The sequence below is a fragment of the Opisthorchis viverrini genome (assembly GCF_000715545.1).
Source record: "Opisthorchis viverrini unplaced genomic scaffold opera_v5_302, whole genome shotgun sequence".
Taxonomy (NCBI): Eukaryota; Metazoa; Platyhelminthes; class Trematoda; order Opisthorchiida; family Opisthorchiidae; genus Opisthorchis; species Opisthorchis viverrini.
Window position 1 is genome coordinate 346850 of NW_008751962.1, and position 17393 is coordinate 364242.

Consider the following 17393-nt stretch of genomic DNA (forward strand, 5'->3'; position numbering starts at 1 on the left):
AGGTAGTTGACAACTGGGGGTGTGTACACCAAGTTCTACTACGACCTTTTTATACCCGGTTCCTATAGTTGGCAACCTTGGTTCCATTTCGAGTCCATCCAGTTCATCTTTATTCGTTTCACCTATAATCACACATTCGACGACATTCACGGTCGTTATTGTGCCACCAATCGCTCGCTGTACGCGATAATCGCACGAGCGCAATTGCAAAATCATTCACACACACAGTCACAGTGCATCACCATATAAGCATTGTGACACTGCTCCACACCAGGCGGACTACGCACAGCATTGGCAAACTCGGAATAAGTGCATAAGACGACCAAGCCAAACCTTAACCACAAGTGCATGAGCTGTACATTCGATTCGACAGCACGCACGAGCGTCATTGGTGCTCTCTCTGAGGTTCCTGCACGTAGCTCTTCCGGCAGATCGTGTAAGGAGCGATTTGTGTGTCAGTTACCAAATTTGGGTAAGTCGACGAATTTGTCATCGATTCGTGAATTTTGGGAAAACTTAATGGGAAATAGTTTGCTAACTGACTGTGCAAACAAAGAGAAGTCTAGCCTTCGACCAATCATGTAATTTATGCTGATCAAATGTCTCCTTGTTCTTTCTGAGTCAGCTTGAAACAAATTCTGTCATTTACACACGAAGTTGGTTTTGACAGGAGCGCAAATGAATCCAGCTGCATCTCAAGTTTATGATGATCCATCGAAGCTGAACACAGAGTTGACGTAAACTAGAGGATTGCACCTCAGCCTCAAGAATGAAAAAACCGGTCGTAGGATGTCGAATAGTTCACAGCAAACTTGTGAGTAGTATGTTATGTATGGACAAATATGCGCTTGATTTTTCTTCTCCAGGATTGTATATATTTACACTTATACAGTTGAACCATTTATTTAAGGCAAGCTAAGTTGAGTACTCACAGCACTTTATTAGATGAAATCATCTGAAAAAAATCTTTCGGTGAATTTGTCACTTGATATGCAAATTCAAGCTTCAAAGACCAGCAGTAAGCCTGAGTACGAACAGTGAACTTCTGATACCAATCTTCAGTTGGTGAAATTTGGACGCTGCTTCCTCGAATCTAGTAGTGCATTGTTACCTCCGGCGTTTGAAATCCAACCAGAGTTTTTTGTGGCAAAGTGGGTTGAAGAAAGTGTGTTTGATAGAGAGAGAGAGAGAGACGCGGCTCACTATTCGCCTGAGATGAAATCAGCTTGCATCTAACTGTCACTCCCGGCTCACTCGTATTCTGGTGTCCCAGGAGGTGATGAGATTCATGAAAAATCGTACAACTTACCTACATGATGAGGCTTTATCAGTACCAACCGTGGGCTATTGAAGAGTTTAAATAAACATGTTTCTGGGAACGTGTAAGAATGTGCCCGGATTGGCCACCACTTTCGAGTCACACTGCAGTGTTTTTCGTCTCATGGAACATAGAATATCACTAACGAAAGGCATGAACAACCTTAACTTTATGGCTCGCGCAGTTCCTGAAATTCACAAAAAAGTATGCCTAGCTGGCATGCGTGATGACCGCTTAGGATCACAGTCACTTGTTTCAAGTACATTCTTTTGTCAAGTGGGAGGTACAGGCATAAATTTAGCAATCGATGACTTACTACTGATGTCATTCCACTCTGAGACTGAAATGGATAATTGTCCGAAACTATTGCATAAAGTTTTCATATCTATTAGAAATTTGCACCTGTCTATCTTGGTATTATCCCCTAATGACTGTTGTCTCGCGGTTGAATAGTTCGGACATTCAGATTGAAACGTTACCAACAATGCTCATAAAATATAAGTTCCAAAGGGTGTTTAAAGATGGCCAAACAAAACATGTCCAAATTAGGACAGCTAAGTTTAGCCTACGTTTATGATCGAATCGAGGAGGCGGAAATTCTCAACTGCCTTAAACACGAGTAACTTGTACGCGACCACGAAAGTGATGGATTGCTGGATGGCAAAACTCATGTAATTAGTATGCATGTATTGTATGGTTGGTGTCTTAGCAACTTCGTCATTTCGATTGCTTCAGGCCTAATGACATGCATAAAAAGCTTTCGAGAGTTTCGTTTGGGCGGACAACGTTGGTAATGACAAATACAGATAGAGCACCAAGGAGATCCTTTGGGTCCGAGCGGAATCATATTTTTCAAGCATGCAGGGGACGAATGAACCAGTACCTCAGTCACATATCACCGACAGAACTCGAACTGTGTAATTTATCCCATTACTTATTTCAATCTATGCCTCACGGTGAGCACTTTCCTGCGACAGGACGATCGATTAATGTATATTCTCTACAACTACACAATAGTTACGGGAAACGAGCCTTTACTATCCCTGTAATTTTTGGATCCAGACGGTCCCAGAAAGGAGAAATGCCGCGATAAAAAGAAACTCGTAATTGTTTAAATTACTCGTTTCCCCAGGTCTGTCTGCCCGTTGTGAAAAAATCGTAAATTTTCACAAGAGTGAGAGTGTGAGAGGAAACTCTGTTTAGGTTACCAGCCATCGATCGGAACAGATCTGGAACAACTATACCTATCATTTTTGGTAAGATAGGGTACGTTAATCTAGGCTAGTTTTGCTTATATCTACTGCAATCAACAGCAGCGGCGTGGGGGAGGGTGGCAACTGGATGGTGTTCAACAAACGGCTGAGTGGCTGGCACAGTTAAGGCTTACAAGAGTTTCCAGGTTCGTGGGACGTCTGCAAACAGTACATAGGGTGACATTAAATGGCTGGGATCAAACACTGAATTCTTTGAAAGTGATTACAGCAGGTGCCCAATGTTGAACTGGATAACCGACCGGTTTACTATTGGTGGAAAGTCGGTATCCGAACGCCTATGGATAGCTGCTGCTATGTTGAGGGGCGAGATGGCCCAAGTAGTTACAGCGCGAATTTACTGACCGGAAGGTCCGTGGTTCAAACCCGACCTCTGCCTCTCGACTTCCTCTGTCTGGGCTTGGGCAACCTGGCAGTATCTCAGCCCTCGTGCTTCATTCTGGTGGCATGGCAGTTGGGCACCGAAGTGGTCCAAAGCTGAACGTTATGTTGGTTTAGTGGGGGCGATTGGTCCGCAAACGTTTCGTTACCAGTTAAGGAGCTCCTATCAACGCGCAACTGATTAGATTAGTAGCAGTCGCCGGTACAAAGCAAATCTTCGATGTGCGGTTGATGCCAGCTCAACCAATGACGAAACGTTTGCGACTTAACCGCAAAGCTCACGAAAAGAGCAACAGCGATCAATAAACGTGCAGTCTAGCGATGCGTCATTACAGTGAAATCCCAGCCAACTCCAAACGACAACTGAATGTATATCAGGTCTTCGTTCCTGACTCGCTTTAAGTGTTTGTGTGTCAACTTTGGTTTTGTCTTGAAGATTTTGCACTTCGTGCTCTGTGGTGCTACTACTTTGTCTCACTTACATGATTTGTGTTTCCCGGTGACATGCTGGAACAATGGGTCTCTCGTTCAATTGATACTGGTGATTCACGAGGTCCACCGGTCACACAAGTGACAGCTTTCAGTGGTGATGATAATCCTCCTAGGGGTGCATGCCAATACGCCCATACACAAGTTGATGTATCAGTGAAAATCAATTGTCTCTAACCAGTGTTAGTCACATGACACAATTATTTATGTTTCCCCGTTCGTCAGAATTACCCTTCGGATGACTGCTCAAGTTCCAAGATTAAACTATTCTATTTTATACAAAGTCGACTGTAATATTAACTGCTTGATGACTCGATTTATTCACATTCATTTCCGATCTGAGTTCTGAACATTTTGTCCCGCTTTGAACGGCACAACAAAGTTATCGCTTACTTTATCCGATAGCACGCCTCCCTTTCTGTACCGTCCTGTGTTGCTAACTACCCAATTCTAACCAATTCGTTGCCCTAAGATAGTGGCCTTGACATAGTGGGCACATATATGACTAAGTTTGTGCCCCATTTTGTTAAACTGAGGCATACGGTGGGCCCAGCTAAAAAACATCTAGAAAAATGCAGTTTGTGCTTTAACTTAATTAGAATTGAACAGTTAGCTGTAAAAATGTTTATCTGACAAACGTACTGAAAACCCAACCCTGTCGAAATACAAGTTGAGGTATGGTCAGTCAGTGAAAAGCGGGCTAAAACAAATGTCTTTAAGTCAACAAAAATATAAAGAAACTGTCCTAATCTGAAACACCGTTTTACCCAATTTCAGCCAGTGAAAACGGTTATCAAGGACCCTGAAGAAGGAACACATTCAGAGCCCGGTAAACCTCACATTAGAAACGACCTTTGCTATAGATTCATCCTGCATACCGTGACACCATGTCAAGATCACATACATCCTAGAGACAAGTCTGATCTAATTCAAGCATCACTACTCATTCTAGTAGTATCGTGTTGCTGGTTTGATAGGCTGTAAAAAGACGTTAACTCACTTTCCCGTGGCGGTAGTGAAATGTCTTTGCCGTGCGTAAATTCGCGTTGAAAATGGCTATGCCAGTTTTTGGTTGGCACGAAAAATGACGAAATTGCCGGAGAGGTTCGGTCATTTGAGGTCAACTAACCGCTTTCCCATTCATATTGGGACGTTCAGAGACGGGTTCACCTCAATGAAGTCATTGCAATCTACTCTGACAAGAGACAAACAACTCAAAGCAGTGGAAGTGGCAACTTTTACGTAGTGTCCAGATGGAGATATCACGTTCTCCGGAAAAATCCGTATATGGTAAAACTGTCTGCGACATCGTGTTGATGATATCAAGTCATTAAATCAATTATATATAAATCTGTTGAAGGTACAGTAAAAATACATTAAATATGGAAATTAAATATTTCTCAAAGCCCGGTTGCTAGGTTAAAACCAGTTTTAATTAAGATATCCGAGCGATATCAATGCCTTTTGAGCCAGGGTCAACAGTGGTTTTGAGAGATATCAACCGTTAGGCAGAGTGACTGAACTCCGCGAATTTCGTACAATTCGGAGTCGAGGAGAACACTGGGTTCACGAAAACCAGATGAAGTGATGAACTCTAAGGTGAATGAAACAAGCAGTAGGCTGCCGAGGAGTTTATAATAACCTTGTGATTGGTGCTCCTTGAAGGAAATCCACTGTGGGATTTCAAATATCGTACAAACTAAAACATCAGGCGGCGTCTGTGCCGCACATTCTTCTGCGGCACAGCATAAGCAACTGCGTCGGCTGGGTTTCACTCGAGTGCTTTGTGAACACAAATTTTCAAGCTTCTTGGAAGCTACCGCTGGCAGGAACACGCTCAAATTCTCAGTGAATATTGTGATAATATTGACAAAACACTGACCGTATTGAGGTTGAGAAAAAATAGTTCCAAATGTCCGCAACTCGTAGTGGTTCTAGTGCTACAAACCCAAGGTTTGTAAACGAGCAATCAGACAGTTGACCACTGCTCTCCAAAAAAATTAGGTTGTGTAAAACAAACACTTCGGAAATTCCTGGGGACGCCTAACAATTCTCCATAAAATACACAGAGACATGAGGGTGAAATCAAACAGGCCCGCGTCCCGCTGCACAACAACCGGCATGTGTTCAGCATGACATCTTCTAAATGGGTATCACATTCGGATTTTGTTACGAAACTCACCAACAATCAGATGTGATTTATCAGGATGTTATAAGTAAAGTGTATCGTTTTCTTCGCCTATTTGCGTGTGATGAAAGGTTGCTTCGTTTTATTGATTGAAAATTAGTTGCCGCGCATGTTCAGCTCTCGGTAGAGAGCTCATTACCGACAAGGCAAAGGCATCAGTCTCGTGTGATATCTCACCGTCAGTCACATCCACCTGGCCCAGGAACTACGGTCTAAGGCAGCCATCCGCTTACCCACACAGTAATCGTTGTGATAAATTGTCAGTCACCTTCACAAAGATTCCAGATGGGCGAAAACTAGGAGACTGAATTTTATCAGACAACAAGCTTTCTCTAAAACTAAGTAAAACTAGCATTCACAACTTGCCTAGAAATAGGATTCCTTCAGAGGGTAAATGAGTCGGAACTCGTCACTAAAGCTATTCACACTCATCGGCCACCAGACCTTCCTACATAGCTCCCAATGTGTCTAGGTGACCATCACGCGATTGGACTTGCGGTTAGCTGATTTGTGTTAGCATGCAGCTATCCCTCCGTACTAACGAGACGTGTTTCTCTACACAATGTCCTTTAATTAACCAAATGTGAGGCGGAGGAAGCCCAGTAAATGTGAGGGAAGGAAGCCCAGTAGCTAGGGCGCAAAACGGCCAAACGCTAGGCCCGTGGTTCTACCCCAACCCCGACGCCTCAACTGCTGCTAGCTCGGGCAATCTGGGGGCATCCCGGTCACCGTGCCTCCTCTGACTGGCATGGCAGCTAGAAACCAAAAATTTTTTAGGGTTGATCGATTTCGGTCGATATTTTAATCTCGATATATTTATTCAATGTATCAATTCCCTCATTTCCATTCGGGGTCCTTTCTTTACATCTTTTCATTTCTTACAAGGGTATTGCATTTCGAGTGGATCTCACAAAACACACTTGCCTTTTGAACGACTTTTTATGAGCCAGCTAAGCAGTTCAGCACTGTCCTTCACAATATATGACAAACGTTGAAACCCACCACTGAAAGAGCCTATGAAATCGCACAAAAATATGAGATTTCTCATGGGGTGAAGAATGTTCGGACATCGCGAGCATCGCCCCACCGAATACCGAGGAAGCCTCTGCATTACGTATTCGATTGGGAAACTTCGCAAACAGTTGATTTACTTAAGTGTTTTTTAATCTATGCGATACATTGGCTAGTCCACTCGGTGTTTTTGACCAGATAACGCAAGAGCTCGCTACCTGAGGTTCAAGAGGATGCATTTTCCACCAACTGAAGCAACACAACACACTGTTTGACCTATGGTTCGTGTATGACTCCTCATTGCCGACAGCCGCTGAGCCATACACTTCCTAGCAGGTGCAACAAGGCTCTTGATCGTACACTTACAAAGGACCAATGACATGCGTGCTGACCAGCCTGTAACAGTCAAATGGTGTCTTCCAGTGACGCGTAATACTAGAACATCCGGAAAGACAAAACAAAGTCGGAGCTGGGTTTCTCTAGGGAACTATTAACGTAAGACATCAATTCACAAAATGTACAAAAACCTCGCCCACAACAAATGGTCAACTTAGACTACGACAGTACGAACCAAATTAGCAAACAGGCCTCCCATGAGACAGTCACACGTGCACAAGGTCGGCCAGAAAATGGCTGGATGACCTCAAGGTCGGATAAGTGAAGTAGTATGGACAAACAAACGCCAGCCCATACAGACGCATTAAACCCAAAAGTAAAACGGGGTTAAAAAATAGGGACAAATAAGGTGGGAGTTTCAAATGTCAAAGTAATGAACGGTTCACATTTTGGGCACATATGTTAAAGGGATCAAAGTGGGGTACATTTGTCGTCAGCTGAAGCGAAGTTTTCTCACGAAGACTTGATCCTGTATGTGAAGCCATTCTATGCGGAGAAGCCAGGAAGAATTGTAAAACCGTTTCATCGTCATCAGCAGTGCCAACTTCACGAAACTCCTGGGAGGCTAGAACCTGACTGCCACCTGTGGCCGAAAGGTAAATTGGTCATATTACTAGCGCGGAGGTCGCGGCTTTGAGGCCCCTTTTTGAGAGCCACTCACTGCTAGGTATCCCCAATAAGGATAAGCGAGCTTTACAGTGGTCCTCGGATTCTTAGCACAGAGTGGCTTCACAGACAGGCGAAATCCCGACAAAAAAGTTCCTTAATTTCCTCACACTGCCAACAAAGCAAAGTTCAACTCATCTCTTCCCGCATTCAGCTAACCGACGGGTAACACGTCTTGAAATGAACACTTTACAACACCAAACATTCAAGTCACTGTCTTTACGCTGATTTACGAGGATAATACCTCAAGACACACACACAAAGTTGACCCTTAAAGTGAATTCAAAGCGCTCAACCTTATGGCCAACTCACCGGACTGAGTAGAACGTTAGTGAAATAGATTCACCTGCAAATGACGTTGGTGTTTACGACAGGTTCAACTAAATCTCTTGTTTTTGGTACTCCACAGGTGTATGTGTTACCCCATTGTTTACCCGATATCGTATTCGGAATATCCCGGTGTACTTCCTCCGTGTGACGTGCTAGTCACAAGAACGCGGAAGATTCTTTGGCCCTATGTTATGTCAAGATGGCACCACAAAGGACAGAACCGGTCGTAGACTATCAAAGCGTTTCCCGAGATATTCAGAGTGGCAGAGTGTGTAAATGAACTCCATTGCTATGTCTCGAGTATCGTGCTAACTGAAATTCACGTGGAGCTTATCACAGGCGAGAGATTGGGTTAAACCTCTCAATAACACCAGTTTAATGTGCAAATGGCTGTATTTTAACATTTAGCACAGTTTGATGTTCAAGTAGAATATGATTTCGATCCAAACTGTGCCCACCTGATGGGTCTCCAAGAAAACCAGTAGAAGGCTTTCTAAGAGTTTTCAGCGACCCAAGAAGTAGTGTGTTATGGGTGGAATTTCGTTACTCACGTTATACTGCAGCAACAATAAAATCGTAGTACGCTTCCCCAGCCAGTCACATTTCTCAGTTCCAAACGGGTCGCCATAAAAAACACATCGTGATATTGCACTTTGTGGAAAAAACTTATTTTCAACGCGGGTATCACTTACAATTCACCGCCTTCTTCGGACTGTTGAAGGCTTCGTTCTTACTGAGAGTAGTCTGGGTTGAAAATTTCGGGCTGGTGAAAGTCATTTACTTCATGGGGTCTATTGCCTGTTACCTGGTGGAGCTGAACAGAGATTTGCGCAACTCGATCTAATGCTGTAGTGATGCAAGTACGACAAAAATTCATGTGCTGAGTACCAATTTTTTTGAGCAAGCTCGACAAATTTCACAGAACTACATCGGTCAATATAAGTGTACAAAAATTATCCGAGTTACCATCATTATTATATTTATGGTCCTTGATCAGAGTAGTGACAAAAAAGATAAAAACAACACTACTGTCGAGTTCATCGCGACCCTTCGTTTATTATGGAGTCTTTGTGTTCGCATGCCTTGAAGAGTTGTATTTTGATCTCTCACCAGTGATTTCACTGAAACTTCACATTAAGCGTCTGTCCAAGCAGCATCAGTTCACGTGGGTGCGGGTGCCATATAAATTATGTATGTTTCGGTCTTGGTGGTATGAGAAAGGCTAGCTTGTTGAACATAATCCCAGAACCCTACTGAGACACGCAAACACCACCACAGAATATCAGTAGGGAAGTCGTAAAGCACAGATGTAAGAAAAGTCAGCTTGTGATCGAACGTTCAAGCAGTCAGTCAATTCAGCTACGGCCGGCCGGCGAGTGTTCAGGCACGGCCGACGGTGGTGAGTGTTCACCAAAGAGCCTGGATCAATATTAAGAGTGACCTGTAAATGCCCGAGGCCCTTTGAAAATTTCGCACTTGGTTGTTTGAAATAAAGCTCTTGTATTCCTTCATAAAGGAAACTACTCACAAGGTTGATGAAAACTCTTCGAAAGCTCACAATCGGTTTCGCTCTTCTGCTTTGGGCTCATCAGGTAGGCGCAGTCCCCGAGTTTCCGTCAACTTTATGTTCTACTTGAACCCAAATAGGGCTGTTTTCGAGAAATACACTCATTTTCAAATCAATTTGGCTTTCCTGAGAGACTCAAATGAATCTCAATAATAATAGGTAGAACATAAAGTTAAGGGAAACTCGGTGACTGCGCCTACCTGATGAGCCACAAGAAGGTCGAAACCGGTCGTGGGCCGTCGAAGAGATTTCAACAACCTTGTGAGTAGTTTCTTTTATGAAAATATACTGCGACATCTAGAATATCGTGCCAACTGGATCATGAGGCGGCCTGTGCGCAGTACATTCAGTTATAGAATGTTTTATTCCTTGTTGGCGGCACCAAGGCACTGAAGCGATAGATACAATAGGTTGAAGTACGCCTTTTTGAGTCATCTGGTACTTCATCACACAGAATGACATTCGCACACTATTGGATCACACGCTCTTCCCCTCTGACCTTGGATTATGTATGTCCAATGCAAATAGAATATGTGACTCCTATGTGAAGCTTTCAGAGGTGAAGGGAGAAATGAGCACTGGAAATAGCCAGTCGAGTACATCTCCAAGGCTGCCAAAGATACGTACTGCCAGATGTAACAGGCAATGTACATGAGACATCTAGACAATATGAGGTTTAGACTGGATCTCTGAAAATCTACCCCTGACGTGTACGAAGTAATACTGATAAGCATAGACTGCACCACTTTTTACTTCATTTGCTTTAAATTTCTCACCATTCCTCGGTGAAATGACATATTAAAACCCACACCATATCTCCTTTTGCTACACAAAAAGGGACGGAGGCGCACGAGCGTGATAAGTGCGGTAGGTTTGTTGGCGAACTGCACGTTTTCGCAACAGACAGTTTGGTGAGTCGAGTTTTCAACGCTGCAATGCAGGGAATTGAATATCAAGATTTTGATTAACAGATTGTCACCTGACTGCACGAGGGAGACAAATCCCTCAGGTGACTTCCCCAGGCATTCACCACTTTCGTCTGCGCCATCCGTGTGGAAACTGTGCGGTGCAGACGTGAGCAGAGTGGGTGAACCGTGTGGCTGGAATGAGACAGAAGTGGGAATGGGACCACAGCTGGTGCATGTCCAAGATCGGCGGCAGGTTAACATCAGCTGTCTTAGATCGCCGAGGTGAAGCTGAATTCGATAGCGCGCTAGCAACCGGATGGACTTGACTGTTCGCATGTGGCTTCCTACAGTTCTCCATGTTTTAGGCGATATGTTCACTCAAGTAAAGAAACGCGATTAGCAACCGAATAGGACTAGTAACATTCGCGATGTGAACAAGACCTCACCTCATTAGCCGTGCGCGAACACCGACCTACAATTTTTTCAGCGCTACTAAAACTAACTCCCAAAGTCTGCACTTTGTTTCCCCTCTCAACCAGAACAAATACACCTCACTCATACTCTGCAAAACGCTTATTTGCCGTTACACTCAGGTTTTTGCCTTCCGGCTTATTCTGACCTCCGAGAGAGATGCCATTGGGAAATTCCATTATCTGAAGATATTGGAAAATTGTTCCTCGCTCTCAGTCTTCCTCTTTAGCTAGTAGGCAGGATCTGAGAAAGTTGGATGCGTAATTCGGAACGTTTTACGTATCTGGGAAGTTGTATTAGTTCTGACTGTAGTGTGATAGATGAGGTGAATGCACGAATCTGCAAGGCTCGGGCCGCGTTTACTAACTTGAGACACCTATGGTGTGAGAATGGTTTATCCCTGAATCTGAAGGGACGTGTGTATCAAGCTACAGTACGGGCTGTTTTGTTGTATGGCTGTGAGACTTGGCCTATTTGAGCAACGGAACTTAGACGTCTTCAGGTGTTCGACAATCGTTGTCTCAGAACCAGAGCTCGTGTGGGTTGGTGTCGCTGAACCCGTAACGAGGCAGTTAGAAAGTGCGTTTTCGGTTGTGCATCGGGTACTTCCATTGAAGAATGTGTCCAGCACCAGAAGCTGCGTTGACTGGGACATGTGTTACGTATGCCGAACCATCGTTTGTCGAAGAGAGTGCTGTTTTCCATACCCAATTCAGAGTGCCGTAAACAGAGAGGTGGCCAACCCTTGACTTGGCAGAGGAGTATGAAGGAGATCACGAAACGCTTGGGTGCTGTCGGTGCTACTCGCCTTCCAGGATGGGGACCGCGTGATCCTCACTGTGCCTGGTTGGAGACACTACAAGATATGGCTGCCAACCGATGTCAGTGGCGTTCTTGTTGTCAGTTTCTATCCAGATTGCCTGAGTGAATGTCTGGAGATGTAGGCACGTCGGAAAGATTATGGTAAGCTAGCACTTAGTCCCTTCCCTGTCCATCTTTACTCTTTTCTTCACAATCAGGCTTTCAAATAAATCATGGTTGTATGGCAGTGAAGCATCGGTGTTGAGCACTGATATCATGCGGTCGATAATTTTGACGATGGTGATGTTCCGTGGGCATAAATTCGAATTCTAAACTAATCATCAATAAATAGGTGTTTAATTAGTAGTGAATTTAATTTTCCATGTGGTTTTTCAAGGGGGGGGGCACAGTGAGTATGGATTGTATGCAACACGATTGGTTCCCAGTGTCCGCACCTGCCAAACGGCCTCAATATGGCTATTTATGTCCATGATCAGTCTGTACATGTTCTGTTTCAAGGTTCGTTTTACAGGGCAACAAAGTGCAGACTTTGGGGATCAGCACCGATGCAAACTGTAGATCGGTGTTCGTGCACGGCCAATGAGGTGTGGTCTTGTTCAAATCACTGACGTTACTAGTGATATTCGGTTGCTAACCGCGTTTCTTTACCTGAATGAACATATAGCCCAAAGCGTGCAGAACCGTAGGAAGCCACGTGCAAACAAGCCAAGCCCGAAACAATTATGACAACACCAATATGAGCTTAAAAATTTCCGGTTGCTAGCGCGCTATCGAATTCAGCTTCACCTCGGCGATCTAAGACAGCTGATGTTAACCTGCCGCCGATCTTGGACATGCACCAGCTGTGGTCCCATTCCCCCAACTTTCTCAGATCCTGCCTACTAGCTAAAGAGGAAGACTGAGAGCGAGGAACAATTTTCCAATATCTTCAGATAATGGAATTTCCCAATGGCATCTCTCTCGGAGGTCAGAATAAGCCGGAAGGCAAAAACCTGAGTGTAACGGCAAATAAGCGTTTTGCAGAGTATGAGTGAGGTGTATTTGTTCTGGTTGAGAGGGGAAACAAAGTGCAGACTTTGGGAGTTAGTTTTAGTAGCGCTGAAAAAATTGTAGGTCGGTGCTAATGAGGTGAGGTCTTGTTCACATCGCGAATGTTACTAGTGCTATTCGGTTGCTAATCGCGTTTCTTTACTTGAGTGAACATATCGCCTAAAACATGGAGAACTGTAGGAAGCCACATGCGAACAAGTCAAGTCCAACACCAATTTGAGGTCAAAATTTCCTGTTGCTAGCGCGCTATCGCACTGGAATAGCTGATATTAACCTGCCGCCGATCTTGGACATGCACCAGCTGTGGTCCCATTCCCACTTCTGTCTCATTCCAGCCACACGGTTCACCCACTCTGCTCACGTCTGCACCGCACAGTTTCCACACGGATGGCGCAGACGAAAGTGGTGAATGCCTGGGGAAGTCACCTGAGGGATTTGTCTCCCTCGTGCAGTCAGGTGACAATCTGTTAATCAAAATCTTGATATTCAATTCCCTGCATTGCAGCGTTGAAAACTCGACTCACCAAACTGTCTGTTGCGAAAACGTGCAGTTCGCCAACAAACCTACCGCACTTATCACGCTCGTGCGCCTCCGTCCCTTCTTGTGTACGAAAAAATCACCGATGCGCGTAGCACAAGTGTCACGCAGTGCACGCCTCCGAAGGGCACGAGGGCTAATAGACAAACCACTGACAGACATCTGCAATATGGGCAAGTACTCAGATTTCTAGAAACGAGGTCATTCGACTGTATCAAGCGCATCAGAGGCTACAGCTAAGCGAACGACAACGAGGGTACTCTGGGTCGACTGACGAATGAGGGAAGGCCTGGTCACTCGAACACACCGCAGCAGTTTCACCCATTGTGTGGATGAGACCCAGGCTAAATGACCGATGCTTCTGCCTTAATACAGAGCGCATGCAGTTTTAGCCAGAGCTGAAGCTAGTGGCATTGAAAACGGAACAACCAGTTGTGTCGAGCATTCAAGCTGAATCGATTTCATCTGGCAACGGGTTACCGATCATGCTTCACGAGTAGCAAAACTACAGTGGAAATGAGACCAGTCACAAAGAGGCTCGTTTAGGAACTTGTAGTAAAATACCTCTGCCCTGACGGGGTAGTCATGTGGGGTTCCCCAAAAAGCAAGTTGGAAATTTGAAAGAGTATTCGGAAAACTTCTTGGAAGTGTAACATCCTTTACAAGAACATGGATAAGCATTGAATGTGGAATTTTTTTTCAATTATACACTCATTTGCATACCAGTTTTGGTTTTCAAGAAAGACTCACCTCGAACACAGCTGAGTCTTTCATTTATGATGTTCTTATGTAACTGAATTTGCTGCACAAGGCAGCCCCATGCTTTTGGTTCGTACGATATTCGAGGTATCGCAATACATTTTCTAGGCAGAACACACTACTCCTAAGGTTGCTGAAAACTATTCGACAGTCCACGACCTTCTTGGCTCTCATTAGATAGGCAATATCCGCCTGTGTCCGTCAACCGTGTTCTACTTGAACCCAAATGCCACGAAATTCGACCAATGCACTTATTCGCACACCAATTCTGTCTTCGCCGAAGATCCACCTGAAATCCAGCTCATATAACTGAAACCACTTTAAGCACACATTGGTTCTCTTCTCCCTGTCTAGTATAGTGCATGATATTTCGATATGGTTCCCCTTTTGAAAGTCTTCCCCGATTTCAGTTGGGACATTCTGAACATCACTAACGGCGTGCTTGTAGGCGATGTTACGAAAAAGCGCCTACAGAGCACTCATCAAATCACGTTGTATTCTAAGATCCAGCACACCCATAATGTCCTTTGATTGACTCTAAAGGTAACTGTATTTGTTTAGATTTGTAATGTACTACTCATAAGGTTGCTGAAAATCTGTCGACAACCCACTAGCGGTTTCGCCCTTCTTCGCACTCATCAGGTAGGCGCAGTCCCCAAGTTTCCGTCAACCTTATGTTCTACTTGAAACCAAATTGCACGGAATTAGCTAATATACACTCATTTACAACCTAATTTGGTTCTTTCGGGAGACTCACCTGGAACCCAGCTGAACCTCTCGTTTGTGATGTTTCCAGGCCACTGAATGTGCTGCACCCAAGACGCCTATGCTTCCTTGCTACGATATTCAAAATATCACGACACATGTACATTTGTAATGCACTGCTCATAAGGTCGCTGATCAACAGACCACGACCGGTCTCGCCCCTCTTAAGGCTTATCAGGTAGACGCATTCCTCGAGTTCTCCTCAACCTTATGTTCCAGTTGAAACCAAACTGCATGAAATTGGTGAAATACACTCACTTGCAAACAATTTTACAAGAGACTCATCTGGAAGTGAAACATGAGGCGGCTTGGTGCAGCACATTCAGTTGCCTGGAAACATCACAAACGAGAGGTTCAGCTGGGTTCCGGGTCAGTCTCTCGCAAAAACCAAATTAGTTGCAAATGAGTGTATATTTGGTGACTGTATTCAGTTTGCATTCTTCATTAGCGTCCTGGCTGTGGTTACGGCATTCCCGTTCTTAGTTTCTGAAATGGTCTTTGGCCGACGGTGGCAATCACAACACGTGTCGGAAAAAAATAAAATGCGTAAATCTCAGCATGCAGCATGATTCTGTGTGGGTTGTGTGCGTGCGCAAATCAAACTGATTACGGGTTCAGCGAACAGAGCTCTCTTGAGTGATATCTTGAGTTTTGAATGTGTTTGAATGGAATATTGACGGTGCTTGCGCTATATACTCGATATGGGACAGAAAACAAATGTGAGCCAAGGGTATCCGCAGTTGGGTCTGTTCCGTTGCTACAGGATTCACAGGATTCAGAAGGAAATTGTACGCCATATAGGTACTCAACTGAAAGCCCCCTTGTGGCACAATAGCTGCCAAGTCGATATTTGACCACTATAGATCATGCCATTAAAAACCGGACAAAAATGTATCTGACTGAAACACTAACTAACCCCGTAGACGTCTCTCTAAAGCACCTGATTTCCATGTGGATCAAGCACTACCCGTTTCGTTACAGTGCACGAATTTGGGATGTCTGTCACCTCCTTGTCTGTTGGAGATCGTATTCTCCGGAGGCGTGTCCAGTGTGACAAATGCGGCGCCCGCACCGGTGATCGTTCTGTGCACAAAAATGAACGGACAGCGTGAGAATTGCTGCAGTTTCTTTGGTGGCTTGTATGTTTTCACCTAACCGCAATGCAGTGACCAGATCACGAAAATTCCGCCTAATGGCTGGCATCCTATCTGCCTGAGGTTATGAAGCCTTCCGGGTGACACCCTCAGGAATTTCGGTAGATGATCATGATGATTCCCAATAAGGATAGATAATGTTACACAACGCTTCTTAGCTTCTCAGTATGAACTGACCTCACTGACAGGATTAAATCTCAATTAAAATCTGAGCAGCTTTCCTAACGCATGAACAATTTTATTGTTGAGAATTTCAACTGAAAATCGCCACATCGCCTCACACGATCGTCATTCATCACCTTGGGAAGATTGACACCGTCTGCCTCCAGACCATACAGTGCATACGTGAGTAGAGTAGTTCTACTGTGTGAGTAGAATGTGACTGGAGTGTGAGCAAGATTGGAGCTCATCTGCCGCCATTTCGGTTCATTTCCGAGTTTGACAACACATTGAAATGAGGTGACTGAGTGCGCCCTAGTGAAATCAAATGGAACAATGCGAAACGGATCGATAAACCATGTCGAGAGGTGGTAATTGTTGTCGTTGTTCGATTAGAATGAGAAAGGATACTCTTTAGTCTTTCCGAATTTTATTTGTCGCATGATCCCGTCATTGTTTGTTTGACAGCGTCCATTTTAGAAACAGACCTGTGTGCTTCATATGCTTTGGTGGTCGCTAAACTAGCGGTAGAGATTCTACGCGGTACTACGCCACTGTAACTCCCCCCAAGTAGACGCTACAAGTATACGAACTATTCGGACCCAGATCAAACTTGAAAGTCGATATTCATGGGTTTTGCTATTCAATAAACAACGTCTTCGTCAATTTCAATCGGTGATAACACGCTAGTTGTTACACCCACATCGTCTGTCTGGCGGTCGGTCTAATCCGACTTCGAGGACATCTATCGCCTTTTGACAGCTGATCAGTTTGCTTATAAACAATGGCTCCAACACATCCTGTGCACAAATGTTTCTCCATAAACTCGTATATCTTACGACCAGGTGTGTGAACTACGAACGATGGACAACGGATGCACACCGGTCATCATTCAGGACTCTAGACTGGTCGTCCGACCAAAGTCCTCTGGACCGCTTTTTCAATGACAGAGCAAAGTGTTCATCAGGTTCCTAGTGCCACCGATAAGCAGAATTGAACGAGTGAGAACACACTTGCCTCCACTTTAATTGGACAATTACGGGGTGTCTCATATTAAACGCAAAATTTGATTAAAAAAGTATTCGTAGTCAGTTGAAGAAAAGATAATTAAATTTTCTATTTATGGTAGCCACACTAAGGAGGTGTAGTT

At 44.4% G+C, this 17393-nt stretch overlaps 2 protein-coding genes across 2 annotated transcripts in view; one reads left to right on the forward strand and one right to left on the reverse strand.

Moving 5' to 3' along the window:
- Positions 1 to 292: 292 nt before the first annotated feature.
- The window catches only part of T265_09782 (hypothetical protein), a gene marked incomplete at both ends in the record, with an annotated part of 27359 nt that continues 10258 nt past the window's right edge, over positions 293 to 17393 (forward strand). Inside the window, one exon of the mRNA XM_009175956.1 lies at positions 293 to 472. The remainder of the gene's footprint in view (positions 473 to 17393) is intronic.
- T265_09783 (hypothetical protein) lies at positions 2927 to 9914 on the reverse strand (the record flags this gene model as incomplete). The annotated part of the gene is made up of 2 exons (XM_009175957.1): positions 2927 to 3066; positions 9818 to 9914. 2 exons carry the CDS (start codon positions 9912 to 9914, stop codon positions 2927 to 2929), a joined length of 237 nt encoding a protein of 78 aa, XP_009174221.1.